The sequence below is a fragment of the Spea bombifrons genome, chromosome 1 (assembly GCF_027358695.1).
Source record: "Spea bombifrons isolate aSpeBom1 chromosome 1, aSpeBom1.2.pri, whole genome shotgun sequence".
In the NCBI taxonomy this organism is placed as follows: Eukaryota; Metazoa; Chordata; class Amphibia; order Anura; family Pelobatidae; genus Spea; species Spea bombifrons.
The window spans coordinates 126,449,921-126,471,816 of NC_071087.1; the positions used below are offsets into that span (position 1 = coordinate 126,449,921).

At 38.9% G+C, this 21,896-nt stretch overlaps 1 protein-coding gene across 7 annotated transcripts in view; it reads left to right on the forward strand.

The window, feature by feature from the left end:
* The window catches only part of ATXN2 (ataxin 2), a 37,805-nt gene extending 24,298 nt beyond the window's left edge, over positions 1 to 13,507 (forward strand). For 2 of the 7 annotated variants that reach the window (XM_053473064.1, XM_053473109.1), the window contains 14 exons: positions 558 to 755; positions 1,197 to 1,301; positions 1,841 to 1,911; positions 2,433 to 2,743; positions 3,276 to 3,339; positions 3,758 to 3,910; positions 4,585 to 4,651; positions 5,318 to 5,502; positions 5,745 to 5,877; positions 8,000 to 8,053; positions 10,867 to 11,012; positions 11,551 to 11,775; positions 12,513 to 12,666; positions 12,888 to 13,507. In XM_053473064.1, the coding sequence (XP_053329039.1) occupies positions 558 to 755; positions 1,197 to 1,301; positions 1,841 to 1,911; positions 2,433 to 2,743; positions 3,276 to 3,339; positions 3,758 to 3,910; positions 4,585 to 4,651; positions 5,318 to 5,502; positions 5,745 to 5,877; positions 8,000 to 8,053; positions 10,867 to 11,012; positions 11,551 to 11,775; positions 12,513 to 12,666; positions 12,888 to 12,916 (1,895 nt within the window). In that variant the 3' untranslated portion in view covers positions 12,917 to 13,507. The remainder of the gene's footprint in view (positions 1 to 557; positions 756 to 1,196; positions 1,302 to 1,840; positions 1,912 to 2,432; positions 2,744 to 3,275; positions 3,340 to 3,757; positions 3,911 to 4,584; positions 4,652 to 5,317; positions 5,503 to 5,744; positions 5,878 to 7,999; positions 8,054 to 10,866; positions 11,013 to 11,550; positions 11,776 to 12,512; positions 12,667 to 12,887) is intronic. The other 5 variants (XM_053473072.1, XM_053473079.1, XM_053473093.1 and 2 more) reach the window with 5 other exon arrangements.
* Positions 13,508 to 21,896: the final 8,389 nt, after the last annotated feature.

The window sequence follows — 21,896 nt, forward strand, 5'->3', positions numbered from 1 at the left end:
TATTACTCTTTCCACCTATTTATAAGTATAGAATGTGAAAACATGTTTAAGCTGTAAGTGCACTTTAGAGATGTGAAGCTGAGGAGTGTAGCTATGGTTAAGGACTTACACACTCTCTTCTGCATATGACCAGGAAAGTGCTAAGGTAGGCAGAGTGTCTCGTAAACTCACATATTCTGCGTGACCCCACCGTAGTAGCTGCCCCTTGCATGGAGAGTGCAAGCAGCTGCAATGAAGACAGGACTATTTGAGATGAGGAGAGGGCAGGAGAGAGAGAGAGAGGTCATGGGATACAGGGATAATGTGTTTGTTAGGGTTAGTGGGAGTTAGAATACACAACAATTTTGTGTTGGTTAAGGGGGGAGGTTTGTATAGTAGGAGAAATACTGCCACTAAGTCTAAGCTCACCCCTGCATATGACTGCATTTGTTATGGCACTATCACAGTGAAATTCAGTTTCACAATTCTGTATTGCGTTCCAACTGTAAGTAACAATAAAAAAAAATTGCATTCCACACCTACACATTAAATTGCCATTCTCCCATCCTTTTTCCTAGTTCAACGACTCTCTCCCAAGACCCACAGGCCTAGATCCCCCAGACAGGGTGCCATGGGAGGTGGTGTCTCAGGCCCTACCCTGAGCTCTCCCCAGTCTGGTACTCTTCCCCCAGAATCTGTTACCATGCCACCTCCTGCTGCTTCGCCTACACCTGCCAGCCCTGCTTCGAACAGAGCAGTTACTCCATCTTGTGAAGGTATGTCTTATAATAACTTTTCAGTCCGTTAAGCTGCTGTTGGCACATCAACAGAGAATGGTATAGTGTATGCAAGAGAGCAACGCTGTTGTAAAAACACTTCAGCACTAAAGTGAATTTTTGTTTTCCCTTCCTCGTACTGGATTTGATTAAACAATACACGCATTACAATAACAGTTGTAGGTCCATCGTGCACCATTGCAGGTGTAGCTCTGCATAATTCAACTCCGATTAATGTATCCATTCAGGGGCAACATGTCATGGCTACCGCTATAGCATTGTTTCTGATCCATAGACCTATCAAGCAATATAAGATTTTATTAGCACCTAATAATTAGGTACAAGCACATTCATTTTTGGTAAATAATTTTTTGTTCTAAAAGTTGGATATGGGGTGTGATTCGTTGTGAGACAGAATATAACGAAAAAAATATCTTTCAGCAAAGGATTCAAGGTTGCAAGACCAGAGACAAAATTCACCTGCTGGTGGTAGAGAAAGCATGAAACAAAGTGAATCTTCTAGCTTTAACAAACCTGAAAACAAAGGTGGGTACTCTGTGCTAAAATGGAAACACCAATGCATTTCTTACTACTTGGAACTTAAACACTGGAGGAATTCAACCCTCGTGTCGCTTCATCTGATAAAGTGAAAAGATAACAGAAATGTTCGTTTTTGGTCTTGTGGTTACCATATGTCCTGCCATGTTAATGAAAAGTATGTAACAGATGCAAATCACTGAAGGAAAGGTCAGAGTGAACTATTGCATTCGTCCCTCTGTTCTCATTATATAAACCTGATTTGTATTCTATTTGGGTAAACCTGTCAAGCCAACCATAATCTCATGAACAGAATTTAAAAGGCATTTAACACGTATGTACTTTCATTTAAAAAGAAATGACACCATATATTTAATAAAGTGTACATCTTACTCTATTAACTTGTATTTATCTCTTTTAAAGTGGTACCTTTTTTATTTTTGCTAGTTTTTCCATGAATATTGCTTGTTAGTATTGGTCATTTTATGGCATATGATACATTTGTCCATCTCATGCATTCTGATAATTAGCTCTATTTTTTCTTAAAGTAGTGTCTCCCATGGCGTCAGAACAAAGGAAACAACTAGATGACTTAAAGAAGTTTAAAAATGACTTTAGGGTAAGTAAGACTTGCCAATTATAGAACAAACATTGTGCATCCTTGTGGGGGGGCAATGCCCCCTAAATGGACTGTCTAATGTCCCCGACACTCCTACTAAATAACAAGAATAAGGACATAATAGAATATGCATTCTTCTGAAAAAAAAATTACGCACTTACCTTACACTTACCTGGATCTGTTCCCGTGCTGCAGAAGCTTCATTCTTCCTCCATGATCCGACATTTCTTGCCACTGCTTGGAGCTGTAAATCAGCGGCAGGGAAGTACTTCAATTGAAATCAGCGGCATACCTCCCTGTCTCTGATTAACAGCTGAATCTGCTAAACAGCAACAGGGAAGTACTTTACATTTACACATGTACACACAGCGCTGGAGGTGCCTCTCCTGCACAGAATTGTGTGTGTGTGGGGGGGGGGTGAATGCATTTTAAGAATCCACCCATGCTTTTGCAAAATAGACTACACAAAAGGGACCGCAAACTATCATATTCACTTTATTTAAACATTCTTTTGTTTCCAGTTACAACCTAGCTCAAGCCCTGATTCTATGGATCAGCTTCTCTGCAAAAGCCGAGACGGGGGAGAGAAGCCTAGAGAACTTATGAAGGAGAAAGATTCATCTGCAAAGGAATCTGCCAGTGAAAGTGGCAGCAATGCACCGACAAGCAATAGCAGCAGCAAACCTAGTAGTCCTAGCATCTCACCCTCCATTAGCAGCAGCAGCTCAGAATACAAAAGAGGTCCAGAAGTAACTTCACAAGGTGTGCAAACCTCTGGCCCGGGCAAACAAGACCGTGATGACAAGGAAGACAAAAAGGAAAACGCTACAGAGTGAGTATTGCTGTAATAATTCCACCCCACACTCTTTCTAAACAGAATTTAACCACCTGGGGTTACTTACCTAACAACGTATGTACAAAAATGCACTGTTGCATCACAGGCCTAATATTTGGTTATAAAGTTACTTTTGGTGTCTCCACCAGTGGGGATGACAGGCTAATGTTTCCTCTTTGGACCCATGACACATGGAGTGATCCTGCAGGCTCCGTGGGTCTCTACCCAAAATCAGTTTAGGACTATAAAATATGCAATGGCCTTTCTTCATGGCATAGAGGTTTCCATCACTGGTCATCAACGGCCAGTTGGATGACTCTAAAAGCAATAATCATTCAGTCTATGGTGGACACCATAGCCTGTGAACTGTCAGAATCATGTTCAGTGTCAAATATCAACAACTAGTTTAATTTATAGCCCCTTTATGATGGAGTTTTCTTCTTTTAAATATGTGAGAACATGCTTTGTTCAAAAATATGAATGAAAATGCAATTTTGTAATGCTTGCTTTTTTTCCCCCCTTTTGAAAGACAAGTGAAAAAATCAACACTAAACCCCAACGCAAAGGAGTTCAATCCACGATCATATGCGCAGGTAGGTGCCTGCAGTCTGTTATAGCCAAGTATAAAGCTTCTGGATGTTGGAACATAGATTATTTTAAGAGACTGTAGTGCAATGACCAAAGTGGATGTAATAGAGAGCAGTTTTTTTTTTAAACTACCCTTGACAAGCTGGTTGGCTGTACTTACTCATACATTTAAAAAGGAATGAGCTGATCGTGTGCAGGAGGTGTACATAACTATTCATCCTGTCTACATGCTTTTGCTAAACATCCTTTCCTAACGCCAGTAACCAAAGAATGCATGCACCGAGTAACACATCGTAAAATACATCGGAGACCATGCAAAATGCTCCCCAGTATGAATTTAATATAAAAGGACAACTGTTACCCCCTTTTCTTAACAATTTATTCTTACCTTGGCAATGTTAACCTATGGTATCTGTCTAACAGCCTAAGCCTTCCACAACCCCAACATCTCCTCGACCACAGGCACAGCCTAGTCCATCTATGGTTGGTCATCAGCAGCCGACTCCTGTATACACACAACCGGTTTGTTTTGCACCAAACATGATGTATCCAGTTCCTGTGAGCCCTGGAGTTCAGGTATTTTGAAACATATACCCTAAATATATGAATGTATATTGATTGTTGAATCATACCAAATGATCCTCAGGGGACACTCCAGACATTGTAGCAATGTAAATGTGTATAATAGAGTGTTACAAATCCCTCCATGCATTCCCACTCCATTGGCCCTCTTTCCCCATACCTCCAGCTCCTTGTCTTGCAGGAGATGCATTCAGCTGAACACATCTCCTCCTTGCCAAAGTGCACACGTAATATATTTGTCCTCAGCTAGCCCAGGTTTGCTCCAGAGTTCCAGGGGGGTCTATCAATGACCCTTCAAGCTCAAAAAGCATTCCCATTGGTTTCAGTAGTGGCACTCTTCTTCCAGTGGCTGGCTCCGTCAGGCATTCAAAACGGGCACAGTAGAGTGTGGTGCTCTGGAGCTGGAGCTTCTCCTAAAAGTTAAGTTTTTTTTTTTTTTTTTGTTTTTTTTTTAAATTTTACCTGAAGAATCAAATTCAAATATTTCCACAATACTTTGCTTTTATCCTGTGGTGGGACTGCATGGGGCACAGGGATGTATAAAACAGAAAGAACTTGATTTCCTTACAGTCAAAAAAGATTGTCAATATCTATCAAGTTTTAATAGTTTCTGTTTAGTAATGTCAAACACTGTGTTCTCTCTCTCTCTCTCTCTCTCCCCCCAACAGCCCCTGTATTCTATTCCAATGACTACGATGCCGGTGAATCAGGCTAAAACTTACAGAGCAGGTAAAGGTGAGATGTGCGCACTTGTGCTCAGTTTCTCAGTCTGCATGCTACGTGGTTCAGCATATTTTTTTCCCATATTCTGAGTTTCATGTTTTATCTATTAGAAAATGGCATTACACTTTTTGAGCCATGTATTGTTTTCATTCATTTTTATTTTTAATCCCAAGCTTAAAATATTTTAGTATCTTTTTTTTTTCTAATAGCATTTATATAATGTGTTTTTTTGGAAAATGGCAAGTAGGGCTCTAATTTTTTTTGGCATTTTAAAGATTTCTTTAACTCTGTGAGGAGCACAAGTAGGTATAATGTCCTTGTCGAGGCACCAATGACTTCAAAGCCTTGAAGGAAACATCTACCTACAAGGGTAGTCAGCCCCAGGTTTAGGGGCAAAGAATTCATTTGGACACGTTTGAAAACATTGTGTGATCTCTCCAAGGGAAGAGAAACAAGATGGCTTGCAGATGATGGAAGCAATTAAAATTAGCTTGGTTGCTAAGATCAATGTGAGGATTTTAAAATAGAATATTGTTTTCTGTCCCATGCGCCTGCAGGCTTGAGATGTCTAAGCTGTTGTGCGGAGGCAGGCTGCACCTAGCGACCGGGCCTTAGCTTTGATTTTTTATATTGTAAAATGATTGAATGTTTGCTAATCATGTTTACGTTGCATTTCAGTATCTAATATGCCACAACAACGACAAGATCAGCATCACCAAAACACAATGATGCATCCCGTGTCTGCTGCAGGTCCCCCGATTGTTGCGACTTCACCTGCGTACTCTGCACAATACGTAACTTACAGCCCGCAGCAGTTCCCTAATCAGCCTCTCATGCAACATGTGCAGCATTATCAGTCTCAGGTAATCCCTCTTATAGTTCTGCCAGCCTTAGCTGCTAATCACATTCACTTATTTCACTTCTTAGTTGATTTTTTTAGGTGGAAGGAACTTGATGTTTAAACAAAGTACTGATTTCTGCTTTGCCGCCTTCCACACTTGTAGCATGAATTGAATGTTCTGCGTTCAATTTTCTCCCATGTGATAATATTGTAAGCTGCACATAAATGCCTTTTTTCTAAATATTCTTTTTGTTCTTGTTTCAGCATCCACATATGTATGGCCAGGTTATACCAGGGAGTACTAGGGTGATGGCACCACCAGCACATGCACAGGCTGGCTTAGTATCATCGTCTGGAACCCAATATGGTGCTCCCGAGCAAACACACACCATGTACGGTAAGATAAACCGCCACATGCAGGGGTACTTACTTTATCCTTAGTAGTGTTTTTATAGTCCCTGAATGTCTTCTGTGCAATACTACACTCACTGCAGTTATAAAACTTGTATTTAAACTTTATACATGGCGCAGGTCTGTGTTTGAGAAGTTTTCGAGTTATTGGAACATAATGTTATCCTGTGTCGGTAGACAGAAAAGTGCAGTGTGTTTGCCTTTTGGTTAATACTTTCTGTGGCTTTGTTTATCTCTCTAATATTGATATGGCTGTAATTGTAACCAGACCTTAAGGCTGCGTTGGTACCTTACTGCTCTTTGGGGTTATTGTTATCTTATGGTCTACAAGTAATTCTGTCTCCTTGGTGATGGAAGATGATTGTAAGAGGCCATCATTTGTTCGTCGTACTTGTCACATGACTTATTTTACTTATTGCATTGTAGTTGATGTTAGAATTTTTATTTTTTGTTCATATTGTACTGGCTTACTTTGGGAATAAAGATTGAAGAAAAAAATTGGACCCTCTGCTCATTTTGCCTATTCTCCTTGATCAACAGTTATGGCTTTAAATACTCGATGAATGGTCATTCCACATAGTAACGTAACGCTCCAGTTATGCATAATTATACAGATATATGTACACACCCCGCTGGTACAGGTTTATTTTTAGTTGTGCGCGCGCCTACAATTATGTATTACCGCACTCTGTGATATGGAGAGGATTTTTGACATGTCGACCGAGGTGTACCCAGAGATCATATTTGTACTTATCTCTATGCTGGTTTAGAAGTAGTTTAGAAACTTTAGGGTAAAGGTACGTTGGCTATCCATTGTTCGCATAATGTATAGCCAAAGTATTTACCATCCTATGTCATCGGTTTTCTAGGAGCACTTTTAAGATATGAGGGTGAAACTGAGATTCAAATTCCTGTTAGAGATTTGTGGCCATTTTTGTTACGCTACACACAAGTCTGTGAAGTAGGGAGCCTCTTTAGTGGCCGGTTTATTTACACAAGATATTCGCTCTTTAGTTTGTATGGCTTTACTTTAAAGTCCTTTTAATCATATCTTTTATAGAGACCCTATGCGTAATATTCAGCCTCGCTGTGGCATGTTACTATCTGACTTTTTCCAGCTTCTTGTTGGAATGGTATTTAGCTGTTAATGGGAATCCCCTCTCATTGTCCTACCAGCTGGTGGTGCGACAGAGAATCTTTGTGTGAACCGTCGGCGATTGTCTACTTACTCCATTCATAAGTACAGCTTGCAGAGCTGGTGTATATTTTATGCTTCTTTGTGTCGATGTTTATTACGTTGTACACGCCGGTTATGAAACTGTATTTTAAGGAAGTATTGAAGATCTATAACAAATGAAGAAATGCAATCCTGTTTTGGAGGAACTGTCACATGTGCTTTGGCTAGAAACGCATATGTTGTATTGTCTGTATGTCACGTGTTCTTGTGTAAACGGATGGCCTCATAGTTAATATGCATAGGCTGGATTCTCATTTTCCTGTTAATCTAAGTAACTTTTTCCCTCTGTGCTTTAACGGTAGCTCCATAACTGCATTTGATTTGAGGGAAGATCTCGTCTGTAGGATTTGTAGAGCTGTCCTTATGTTTGCAGAAGAAGGGATTTTTACTATGATTTGAATGCACATGTATGTGTAAAGCTCTGTACAGGGCTGTCTGATTTCTCCAGCTTTGTTTGTTGCCAGATTAGTCGTCTGGAGCCCACAAGACCCCACCGTAGTCTTGTCGGACATGTAGTTACTCGTCTGGTGGGTCATTCCACTTCTCTGGTGCTAGCCCGTTTGTAGTATGTTTCTGAGGTCTTGTTCAGTCTTTCTCAGGCCTGAGATTTTGCTTTTTTTAATGTTTGCATATTGGTAAATAGGCTTTCTTTCCAGTTAGTCTTAAAACGTTCCGTTCTATAACAAGATGACCTGTATGCTTTACATTTGCTCAATGTGTAGGACATTCAAACCAGTTTATTGATAAACCTCTGATATGTTTGAATGCCGTATGATTAGGATTAAACACCTTTTTATCCATCGTATAAATGCCGGTAATGTTTTGCGTTTGTAAAAAGGCTAACTTCCCTTTCTATTTTCCCCAAATTCAGCATGTCCCAAAATGCCAAACAACAAGGAGACAACCCCTTCTTTCTACTTTACCAGTGAGTGGCTTCATTTTGATTTACTTCTAAATGACTGTGCTTAAAAGTAACAAAACAAAAAACACATTTGGTGATTGCATTGCCAAACTTTCCTAAACCTGAACACAAGTGCGTCTGAAATACACCCTGCGGTGCTGCCCTGTATAGTCTTTGGTTATTCCGTCCCATTGTGTTATATCGCCACATCCATGCCTTTTCCATTCCACAACCATTTGTCTGTAACAATGCACTTGGCCAAAGGTTTGTAATTGGGCACGGTCTTGGTTTCACCTTCTCCAGGTTTCTTCTAGCTCTGGCTTTACCCGATGCCAGAGTGATTTCCCCCCCATGGCACATTGTAGATTGTTTGTAGGCATTAGAGATTTACTACAGCCATACCCGGCCAAGTGACTTATATTTGCTCAAAACACATCCCGTCCTTTCCAACATAGTCACCAAAAAGGACAGCATACAAACTCTTAATGTAAGGATAAACTTGCGTAGGGTTTCTAATAGCTGATTTCGGCGCAAAATTCACACCGTTTCATTTGTTCTGGCGAAAGTTAGTTTAAGACTGCTGTTGGTTTTAATTGTAGCATTTTGGAAAAATTTCCATGGCAAAAACATACAAAGTAGTGCAGTAAATGGTAGAACTGTAGCGTCGGTGTTTGCAGGTTTCTCACTGCTGTCCCCATGGCTTGCAGCAGAGTTAGTGTTGAGAATCCCCCTGCTTACAATTTGTATTGCATTTAGAAGTGCTGGTCATAGAAACCCACACACTGGTTTGTGGGATATCAGAACAAGCATTAGAGGAGTACATTTGTGACCCTGTTTTACTCACCCTGGGCAAATCACAATACTACTTATTCGGCTCTGGAAATCTCATAAGCGTAGTGTGGATCCATCAGTGTTAAGATGATTCACCCGTCTTACTAATCGTCTCGATTGCCCTGTACTACAGCAGGAGATGGATGGCCTTCCCCAACAAATTTGATTGCTGCTTATATCTGAGTGGGCTCCGAGGCCACAAAAACATATTTTAACAAATGCCTTGTTCTCTGTACTAAATTTAACAGCCTCCCCCTCCAAATACGACTTCATAGGCCACTGATGCTGGAAACATTGAAAGTCTGAAGTCTGCCCAACTGAACCCGTTAATAAGGAATGCAGATGTTACTGGAAATTCAGTAGCGCCACTACAATTTATTTTCTTCTTTCAAGTTTACTAGTTAAGTCTTGTCTTAAATTGATCTGCTTTCTTCTTGTTTAGTACCACACACTCTTGGCCATTCACAAGTTTCAGTCTTCCATAAACTAGGTCTTTTATTCTCTGTTCCACATTACCACTATTACCACCTGCAAACTGCAGCCTTTGGATTTTCTCTGTATCTTCCAGGTGGAAATGTTACTATATATATATATATATATATATATATATATATATATATATATATATATATATATATATATATATATATATATATATATATATATATATATTTTGCATGGAAATGAGCCGTCACTCTGTGTGGATGAGAGGACGATGTGGCAATGCCTATTGCATTGTATGCCAGATTGTTGCAAGTACCCGTAACTAGCCTAATAAGCATGCTATGCCAAGTGGGGATATTTGCCTCAACAACAATGTGACCTGCAGTCTGTTTCTCTAGCTGTTGGGAGTTGGACAGAGTGGCTTCTTGTTGAGTAGGGCTTGGTCTGGAGTTTGGCCTTAGGTGTCCTTCAAACATCCAAAACCACCATCCGATCATTCACTCACTCCCACAAAACAACCATCCGATCATTCACTCACTCCCACGAAACCACCATCCGATCATTCACTCACTCCCACAAACTGATGTAATTTCATTATGCTGAGCATAATTTTATTACAAGGAGTAACATAAAATACTCCCATAAATGCGCATAATAATGTTGATGCATCCATTAGCGGGCATTTAAATTCTTTTGCCCGTCTTGTGAGGTCTACCCAGGCCATGTTTTGACAGTTACTCACTCCTGTAGTAGCCCTACCAACATTTCTATCCATTAATCCTGAGTGTTCACCAACTAGCTTCACTAATCCAAGTGAGTGGGCATCCCCGGTGGCGCTTTAATGGTTTTGCTACATGCTTAAATGTTTTTAAACACCCTAAGACATTGACATTTACCTGATACCTAGTGGTAACGGCATCGCACTCCTTTATGCTTTAGTCTTTATCACTAGCATCGTTTCCCTCTCTATGATCTTTTAGTTATTTTGATAGAAACACACCAGATCAATGGCATAGGGGCGATGAGTTGTGATGTATAGGTAGAGGAGGAAAAGTGCTCTGAAGTACTTTAATGTTTGTTACTAGCCCCCTTAGAGTTTGAAGCGACGGCATACAGTGACATTCTGCACGATTCTGTGTTCCCACCTCTGGTTGTCCCCCGATCCAGCATAGCAGTGCTGCTGCGCGCAAACAAAGGGGGAAGAGCTTGACCGGCCTGTGAAATCTTTACCTCCAAACGCAAAACGGCTTTCAGGTAGAATTTATAAGCCTAGTAACCAGCATCAGGACTCAACATCACTAATGCCTTTGTGGCTGAATGAAATCAATTCCCGCATCAAGAAAAACATCGGCCCACATTGTATGGGGGTTCTTATAGAATGTGTGGCTTCAGCTATGAAGTTGTGATTGGGAAATATTACGGATATCCGTCTTATAGCTTATAGCTAGGTCATTACGGAATAACAGGATCTGCTCTGTTTGTTCAGGCGTCTTTTGCTGCTGCTCTCAAAAGAATAAAGCATGTTTTGTTTGTCTGTTCTTAAATGTTCTCCCTTATTTCAGTTTCAACCAACTCGCTAGCACAGCAGTATGCCCACCCAAACGCGGCTCTTCACCCCCATCCTCAGCATCCACAGCCTTCTGCCACACCTACTGGCCAGCAACAGAACCAACATGGAGGTAGTCACGCAGCCCCAAGCCCAGTACAGGTAAGGTTAACCCATTCATGACCTGTGACTTGTTCAGTCAAGGTTCCCTTTTTTATGTTTAGTGTATCTACACAATAGATTTTATATTAGATTTTATATATGATATGTATATATCATATATAAAATCTTGTGTGGAAGAGATATATATGTATTTCTTACTATTTGTATATGTATAGTCGGTCTTTTTGTATGAATAATATTGTTAATACAAAAATAACATCTGTGTAGAAAGCCATGCATGTAAAATGAATATATGTAGTGGGGATGGTATTGATGTGTTTGGCCACCTGCCTTATGGATGGCATAATCTGCCATTTACAACCAAAAAAAGAGGACCATACGATTGTCATCATGGTCGCTTAGCACCGTACGGGGTTTGTTTTTTTGTAGCCATACATTGGGTACTGTATTTTGTAATGGTGTAATTATTTAAATATACTAATATTGCAACTTCTCATCTCAGTGACAATTACATGGGTCTATGTTTGTGTGTGTTTTTTTTTTTTTTTAATAAATGTAAGACCATATTTTGTTACAGCACCATCAACATCAGGCAGCCCAGGCTCTCCACCTAGCTAACCAGCAGCAGCAGTCTGCCATATACCATGCTGGCCTGGCTCCTACTCCACCATCAATGACCCCTGGCTCCAATGCACAGTCTCCACAAAGTAGCTTTCCCACTCAACAGACGGTATTCACGATCCACCCCTCGCACGTCCAGCCTGCCTACACCAACCCACCGCACATGGCTCACGTGCAACAGGTAACACAATCTCCATCCCTCTCTGCTTTCACGCTTCCTAGCTAGCGTCCATATACAATATACGAAACAATATATTTTTCAAATCTCTTTCTGACTTATCTCGCAAGTCACGTTCTTGAAGTGTGACAATTGGTATTTTAATTACAGAATATTTTAAGTGCTTAATAAGTTATTTTTTTTTAATCTTGGGTGACCTTTAAAATGTAGATGTTATCCTGTAACACATTAGTTAAGTTTAATTTCTATGTTTGTCTTTGTTTTTCAAAAGTGTTTTTCTAGTCTTTAACATGGAGCAGAATAAAATCAATTCAAACTGCAAGCTACTTCTCTTCCATATTAAGGGTCTTTTTTCACAACTACCATCATTGTTCAAGGAGGGGCAGGCATGTTAATAATTCTCCCCATAATCAGTAAAGCAAGTTATTGGAATAAAAATGAGCAGTTTATGTAGGGCTGCCAGAGTTCTGTCATTCTTCAATCCTGTGGGCGTTCCACAGGGCTTGTTCCCTGTCAGTGATCGGGTTTAGCATGGATCCCTGTTATCAGTTCCCACAGTTGGCACGCTAAATATCGTTATATGCGGTCAACATGAAAGGGATTATTCATATATAAATGCTTCAGGGAGTCCTCATTTTTACAACGCCATATAAAAATGGCTGTTTAGATTTGGCCATTTTATGCATGCATTGCTCTTCTTCTTACTGGAGGTTTATTTCAATGCATCCCTTTGTTTACAGGCTCATGTACAGTCTGGGATGGTTCCTTCTCACCCTATGATGCTGATGACCGCTCAGCCACCAGGGGGCCCCCAAGCTGCTCTTGCTCAAAGTGGTTTACAACCCATTCCTGTCTCTACAACTGCACATTTTCCCTACATGACACATCCTCCAGGTAAGTGTCACTCACTTTACCATTATTATTGCTGTTTTTCTTTTAATGGCATTATTTATACGGCCCCTACAAATGCTGCTTTGTTCTGGTTACTGTTAACATATGGCTGCTAGGCATGTTACCAACAAATATTGCACAATTGTGTTGTGTAACCTGCTGACATTTTCAGAACTTGTATGTATATTTCCACTTTTAATGTGTGTTTTAATTTCCCTGTTTAGTGCAAGCACATCACCAACAGCAGCTGTGAATTTGGAGTAGTACCGGAAAGGCTGGCACCATTTTACAGGCCAAAATCCCTCCACTGGAAGCCCGAAATCTAGAATCTCCTTTTTTGTTTAAAAAAAAAAAAACTTTATTTCTGATAACATCCAATAGGAATGCTAACTGATCATCTTGCAGTGGGAAAGATTTGGACTGAGTAGAGGCATGTAGGAACATGCAGGATGTCTGACAAACTGCACCAGTCCTCCAAAAGCCCTGCCTTTGCTTGCTGATAACTGGAAGTTATTTATTTTGAAAGGCCCTTCTAAGTTATGAACTCATCAGCTAGCGAAGGAAGTAACACAATTGATTCTTGCTGCTATCTCCACATTAAAGACAAAAAATCAAGACTCTAAAATCCCTTATCTTCTAACTAAACTTGAAACCGATTCAGTAAAGATTCTGATCATCAAACTGATGGATTATTATTTATGAGTCAGGTTTGATGATGCAGCCGCTGCCTCAAGACAGTGGTGTAACTTTTAAGTTAAGTAAAAAAAAAACAACTTTTACTTTGTAGATAATATAAAATAAAACCTAAAAAAAAATAAAAAAATAAAAAAGTTTTAAAAACTGACATCCGTTTGTGTGACTCATTCTTACCACGTTCTCTATATGGATTTTTGGAAGGCATCCAACTAAGGGAAATAGGATTATTTTACAGGTTGGCTATAAATCGGCAATTACTATGTAACCTTAGGTTCAATAATCAATACAATGGGAGACTTAAACGATTGAAACTGGCCAATCCAGTACACAGACTTTGCTAAAGTTTGCAGGTTTTATGAAAGTTGTTCTACTGAGGAGGAGGGGAACCAGGACTTGGATTTCTATAAACATCATTTTAATTAATAATACTCTTTTTAGGGCACATACTTCATCAGGACCCTTGGAGGCTAGGTACATGCTCACGTTTAGATATAGAGATAATTAATGTATATTGGTATTCAGATGACTACACTTTCATAACGGTAAATTGGATTGGTTACATTTTGGGACCTTCCCGATCGCTCAAAGTTGAGCCGTTTTGATTTTGCCCGAAACATGCAGCTAAGTAGTTTTGTAACATATTCACAGATTACTAATCTTGCAAATACTACATAATCCCAATGATAAAGCCCACATATCTCAGTCCTCACGGATCCGTTTTCTTAGGTGGTGAAATGGGAAGATGGACTCCTCTAGAACCAAACCCAGCTCCAAGTGGAATAAAATCTGGGAAGCCTTGCCAACCGTCTTTGTGTTAATCACACAGCATTTAAAACAATGTTGTGCTGGTATATGTGCGTTTTAAATAAATTTACTGGGGTCAAACTCCCGAATGTTTTGTGTTGGAAACAATGTGTGAATCATGACTCCTATATACATGTCTGGTGGACATGTCCTAAGCTTGTACCTGTTTGGTCACAAGTTCAAAATTTTGCTTTGTCTTAATTTTGAGCGCCTTGACATCATTGCGCCATGTGATGTCAGGTGTGTGCACTGATTATGGCCAGGTAATTAAGAGCTATTTTGTGTACAAGGACTCGTGTAAAATATTTGACAAAAGGCGTTGTGCTGATATATTGGAGGATCCACATGGGTCAGCCTGTAACTTTTAATCCTATGTCCACTATTTTAACATGTTTCCTGTAGAAATGTAGTGGAGGTATATTAACCCATTCAGGACGTAGGGTGTAATATTACATGCTCACCAAGACTGCATCAGGAATGCTACTACTGGCTGCATGGAGACCTAGCCAGACTGCAGCAGCCTATAGATGATAGTTCTGTAAATGTGATTACTGGGGCTCATGCACGCTGGCAACCGCAGTGTCTTTCAACATTGCCTTTACAAGTGATCGATACCTCTGCTTCACTGGGGTTGTGAGGAGGAGAGGCAGTGAAAAGCGACAACGTTATTTTAATATAAATTTGTCTATAGAATCATCAGCAATCTGTAGACATGCAATTTTTTTGTAACCCTGCTTGGTTAATTATTTTACACTTGGCGTCGGGGGAGACATTTCCACGTTTCTTCCATGTTCTAAATTATGTTTTAACTATATATATATATATATATATATATATATATATATATATATATATATATATATATATATATATATATATATAAATATATAACGTGTATATGTGTGTGTGTGTATATATATATATATATATATATATATATATACACGTTAAGACATGGTTTCAAGTTCTTCTAGAAAGAAGTTTACAAACCTATATATATCAGTCTGATGATATACTGTTCAGGTCACATATTAAGGGTTCTCAAGATTTATATTGATGTATTGAATGCAATTACAACTGATGTGTTTAACATACAGTTGGCTCATTCCTAGACATTTATTTTTTCCCTCTCCTGTATGTACAATATTGTGTGATGACCAATGTTCCTTCTAAGCTGTGCATGTGTGCGGGCAGAGGTGTTTCGAAAGAGGCGCACATACAAAAGGGATGTGCACACGGGACCGGCGCCTCATCTGCGGCGGACTGGGCTGCCTGTCACTGCCTGATGCTGGAGGAGCAGGGAGCAATTGGGAAGATCATGGATCTCTCCCTCTAACGGTCCCAAAATACAGGGAGTGCAAAGTTTCACACTCTCGTGCAATGCTTCTGGCAATTGATGCTCAGCACCTGGATATGTCATGGCGAGGGAGCAGTGAAACTGAAAGAACGGACCTCAAGCTACATGGTTACAGACAAGTAAGAGATGGGGAGAAAGGGCAGAGATAAGAAAACTGAGAGAAAGATAGAGGAGCGAGAAGGGGAAAATAATGAGTACTAGGAGCAGGGGGGGTGTAGAGATGGGGAGCGATAATGAATAAGGCATTGAAATAGTGGGCGTAACAGAAAAGTCAGATAAGGGGGAGAAAGGGAATGAGTAGGGGAGATTTGTAGGGTAGGTATTGGGAAAGAGGTGGAGAGATAAGAGTATAAAGACATGCAAAGGGGGATATGAGAAGGTTTATCAAAGAAAAGCATAGGGTATGAGACAAAAAGGATTATTCTATTATTGAAATTATGAGAGTGGATAGTGAGTGTGAGGAAGTGTTTTCATGTTAGGGCAAGTATAAGCCAGGATGTGTATGTATGGGCAGGCTTTTGTAAGGGTGGTGTGTATATTTAGACAGAATTCATTATTGTTATTGTTTTGAGCCTAAAGGGTATAGAATGAATAGAGTGAGACCTCAGACTCTTAGAGAAGACCACTGTGGGTACAATCTGCAGACAGACACAGGATTTACCCAGCATCGAGGTGCCAGGGCTGGCCTTTGGAGTGTGTGATCTATGCCTTCAATTTAGGGCTTACATGCGTTATCTATGCCTTCATGGCTGGGTTTGTGTGTTCAGTGGCTTTGTACCTTCAATACTGAGTTTCCATGTGTTATTTAATCTATACCCCTATAATACAGGGTTTGTATGTCTTATCACTTGATCTGTACCTGCAATGCTATGTCTCCACATGTTTATTTGATCTATACTTGACATAACATGGAGGAGGAAAAGAGTTGTAGCACACAAGATAGTTTGTGCCAAACTTATGTTGAAACAATTTCAGGTTTGCATTTGCATTTTTGTAACAGGGAAAAACAATTTGCTCAACATAAGATTTCTGCGCACACCAACTACTAAAACTTAGCGGGGACCTTGGTAATGACCATGCCTCTTCCTTTTCTATGCTACAGCACCAGAGATCATTTAAGGGAATGGTCAATGTGTGGATTAGTCTTTAATGAACAAATGGCAACTGTGCTTATGCGTTGCGAGCAAGGCAATAATTATTGACCCACATTGTCTTGATGTTACTGTGCTTTATTGGTGAGACCGGTGGCTACAGGGTCTGACACCAGCCTATCACTGTAAACATAAGCTAACGCTTTTATATCACAGATTCTGTTTATATCGTGATTATCTCTGATGTATGTAGCCACATTATCATGACATGTATATATGAACCACCATTGTTTTAAACAAACCTCTAGTGGGAGATATTAGACTATTTATCGTGTTTTTCTTTATTCTGTAGTATATCCGGTTCTAACGATGAAAAGCATTGCCTAGCAAGCAGAAGACTTTTCATGCCTCTTCTAAACAGCAGCACCTCTAAAGCAACCATTAGTTTATGGAGAAAACTGCAGCTTTATACTTTTACAGTATTGTATTTTATTTCAATAAGGCAAAAGAGAAGCTCCAGGCAAAAAAATAAAAATTTTACCATGAAAGTTGGCGTAGGGCAAAATGTGTAATTTTCCACCATTCTGGTAGGGGTTGAGACATCTAAATTCACAGTACTCAAGGTCCAAAAGGGTGTAAAATAAAACAAAGAAAATGAAACGGTGCTATATATATATATATATATAATATATATATATATATATATATATAATATATATTTTTTTTTTCTGTGTCGGTTTAAAAAAACATTTTGTAAAGATAGAAATTAAAGTATTTCAACAGCAGATCTGTACATTCTAGCAAAATAAAATTTAAGTTATTGGTACAGTACATAAAATACATATAAAATATCTGCATGATCTCTGGTTTGTAATTATGGCATATTTAAAATAGCGTGTAAGAAGCTAATGCAGTGGCAATTATATAGGTTAAGGTGAAGCCGATCTCCTGCGTTCGTTCCATTAAAGATGCCGGGGACCCCCTACACTACGCAATTACTCAACACAATAATGCTTTGTTTAATGTACACAGCCATGTAAGAAAATAAGTATAAGAACTAGTTGCGCCTGCTACCAATGTTTGTCCAGCAAATCAGTTTCATTTTGTATGTTACTATAATTTTAGGCATGAAATGAGTTCCTAGGAATGTTAGGAATAACTTGATGTTCTGGATCTTTAACTGTAATTTGACAATTCATAGCAGCATCTCGTATGTGGTACAATGAGGACTAAATTGCTGATTATCTTAATCTTATTTTAATTAGACCACCATTTTTAGTGTGTGGGGAAATGTCTTCTGAAAGCACACCTGAGGGTTAGGTTGGGGATACATGCTTACACGTGCCACGGATCTGTGATTATGCGCAGATACAGGGAAGCCTCGTGCCACCTGCAGAGATAAGCTGGAAAAAGGCTGGAACGGAAGCTTTAATATATAGCTTTTACGCTGCATATAACAATTGTACGGAAATTACTTTTAGCTGTAAGGTCATTTTGTCACCAACTGCCATCAATCACTCCAAAATTAACCAATTCATGACAATAAATAAACTAATGTATTTTCATGTAGGGCAAACAAATATTTCAGCTTCATTTTGATTTAGAATGTTATCACATGGAAAAATAAGTGTGATTGTACCAATGCTTACATAGGTATTTTAATGTGTTGCAAGTGTATAACAAAATTCTTAGTGTGACCCCCTATGTAAAAAGACATATCAGGCTTATTAAGCACCAGACCTTTTTTTCACTACCTAATCCAGATTTGTAGATTGATCAGAGCAATGATATTGAGAGAGAAAGTATTTTGTCTTCTCTTGTGCTACTTTCGTATTATGCAAACCTCTAAAAGGGTATACATTAATAAAATAAAAAAACAACCCTATACAGGGCTCAGGGAGAATGTTCTGCGTGGAGACCTGCAGTGTTTGGGTATTAGATCAGCTTCATTTGTGCAATAATTTATCCTATGATGGCCACTTCTATATAATCTGGTGAATGCATGCTGTGTCACTGGTTTAAACACCCTTTAAAACAACCGATCAGAAAATCTATTATATATATATATATTATAAAGTGTCTATTCTTATACCTTCCCTCAGATGTTTTGCTCTGATATAGGGCTAATGTGTCAGACTTAATACCTAGTGCCATAAACTGGTCTTATTATTAACATGCACTAATGAGAAATGTGGTAAGTGTTTTCTTGAGAAGCTGCTGTGCTTCTGATACTGAAGACTGAACGAGCTGTATGCTGCAAAATGACTTCAAGCAACCCTTTAATTATAGTAAATTACATCACACCAATATATATGCTTTGTGTTCAAATAATTGGTCTTCTCCCACACACTTCAGGTCAAACACCAGCGTATGGCACAATATGAGCATTACCTTCTTGGAACTTCAGCCCCAAACCCCAGTGGCAACTTGTAGGTTAGGGTTATAAGATGCTCCCTGATGTATCATGCAAGACAGCAATTTTGATGCAGCCCTGTAGTACACATCATCAGTTAAATGGTCCATCCCAGTTTGGGGGGGATCCTTAAAACCTGTTGGAGAGTTAGTCGGCAAAGAAGCAAATGCTTCTCACCCACATGGGTCAAAGTGCTCAGGCAGGCCATCACACTTTGCAGGCCATCACACTGATGCAAGCTTTAAGGGCTCAGTGCAGCAAACAAAACTTCCCCACTAATAGGCAAATGGACAATTGTATATCATCTCTGATGGCAGGACGTTGCATATGGCAGAGGGACATTTCACGCAATGTGCAAGTTAGCTTTGTAATACCAGTCATTCAAAAGTAGACCTACAAATTCTGTATTTTAGGCCAACTGCCAGCAGAACTCGTGGAGTGGCATATTTAAGCCAATAATTTCTACATTGTCCTGGGCTGCACTCGCAACAAGCCTGTCCTGCAACACAAATAATTTGTAGGTATGATCATTTAAATGGCTGAGATGGCAGCCTTGACAAAGTAGCCTAGACTCCATTCCATGGGTGTCACAGTAAGTTTAGCCTGGCTAAATACCGCTAAAAATGTGAATGAGTAAATGCAAATTAGTGGAATTACTTTTTTTTTTTTTTTTTTTTAATAGCATTTATATCTTGTTTCTTGGTGCATTGCGTATACATGTATGTGTGTGTGTATATTTTATATATATATATATATATATATATATACACATAAACAAAAAATGATGGAATTCTAAAATGCAATCCGATCTACCAAAAAAAAAAATACACAAATGCTGATATTTTAAACTACGAGGCCCTTTAGAAAAATAACCAAACAAAAACCCTATTTCTTGTCTGCAAGTTAAGCCAATTTGAACTATGCACTAAAAAAGGTTAACATATCTGAAACCAGTCGTAACATTCTGAACTCTTAATACTGCATTTTCCTTGAACATGTATGTGAGATGACTGGCTATTAGTGTTTCAAATGATCTATTTTCATTAGCACAGCTGGATGTTAAGCTATAGCCTGCCAAGAAAATCACTCAGAAATGTGTGCGGTTACTTCCTCTTCCGATTGCAATTTTCAAGCCAAAACCAACAAGAATGAAAAGAACTGCTGCCTGCAGCCAGGAGAAATTGATAGAAAAATCATAGTCTAGGATTTGCTGTTTATTACCTATAACCTTAGAATTTGCATTAGAGGGTTTCTGCGTGATCACCAATAACATACTTTAAAAAAAAAATATATATATTATTATTAAAGCTTTAACCCCTGCAGTCCTGGCATAAGCCACGGATTTTGGCTGAAAGTCTCTGAAACCTTGTCACACTCTTGTAAAAAGACATAATATAGAAAATAATAAATAAAAAGGCACACAATCTGTACATTGAATAGACAGACTTTATGCAAAGGCACTTGCAGCTTAGGAGACCCAGGTTGACTTTGTAAGGACATATAAAAGGTGCTCTTCCAATAACTTATTCAAAACATTAACTGCGCTTTCTAATGTGTTAAGCAAATATATCTTTGAGCTGTCATTTTATATTTTAAATCACATAAAAGCAACACAGAAGCTTACTTTTTCTTTCTATGGTAAAAACCTATAGGCGCTGTCTTTTGTGACCAGCAAAAAATATGAATGACATGAAATTTGGCACGGTAAAATAATTATTTCTGGGACTGGTTTGGGCATTCTACAGTACTGGGGTTAATGCTCGGAATTCTGCATTTCATATAAAAAGAGTGAAATTCAACATGGTAGCTGAAATATCAACGTTATGTTGAAGTTACACCCCCACAAATAAAAAGAGACTAAATTAGATTTACATTAGGTTTGCTGTATTACTGTAATTAATTCAATAAATTACTGCTATAAACATCTTTATGTATGTAAAATACAGAATTCCTGTATGTAATGGAACACTCAGGACACCCACATTTTTTTTAATTTTTTTTATGCATGCTTAAAGCCCATTTTGAATGCATTCCTTTAGTAATTGAAATTACAAAATTAGATGTATGCCTCAAATAAATCCTCCTACTTAAACCAGGCAATGCACACGCTCAGCAGCACCGCAGTGAAATCAGAGGGAGGGCTGGCAGCTAATCATGTGGTTTGCCAACAAAACGTTCGCGTTCCGATAGCATACATGTCATGGCGGATGCTCCCATTGACTGTAAATTGAGGACTAGTGAGCGCTTGCATGAAGTGTACATAGGAATGCTTCCTGCTTTCAGTACAGGCTGCTGAGGGAGGAGTTAAAATTAAGAGGGCATCTAATTTTCCATCTCCAATAACTAAACAATGTGTTGCAATAGATGCAAAATTTTCCCAGCTTGTAAGACAAAACTCATTATCTAATTGCTGTAGAAGCTTTGACTGGGTTATCGCTGCCCTTCAGCATACCATTTCTTTATTGGCTAGAAGGAAATATTATCAAATAACTAATTTATTACAGAAGAAGGAACTTTTGCAGGTACCACCGTGTGTCTAAAAATCTTAGTGTTCCCTTTTCCATAGCAAGGAATCCTTGTAGGATAATATAGGGGTAACTTAATACTTATGTTAGTAATAAAAAATAGCTTATTTTAAAGGGTCCAATATCTTTTTGTGATATCTTTTGTGGCGTTGCACGAATCACATCACATGTTAGGTTCTTGTTTATCAGCCTACAATCACAGTCTAAAGAAATGCAAGATGGCTTCCCGCTGTAGCCATAGTCTGAACATCCTAATAAGAATATTGGAAACAAAAATGGTATGAAGTACAGATCTACTATTTTTGGACATAGTTTCCGCATTTTAAATAAGCGTTAAAAAGAAATAT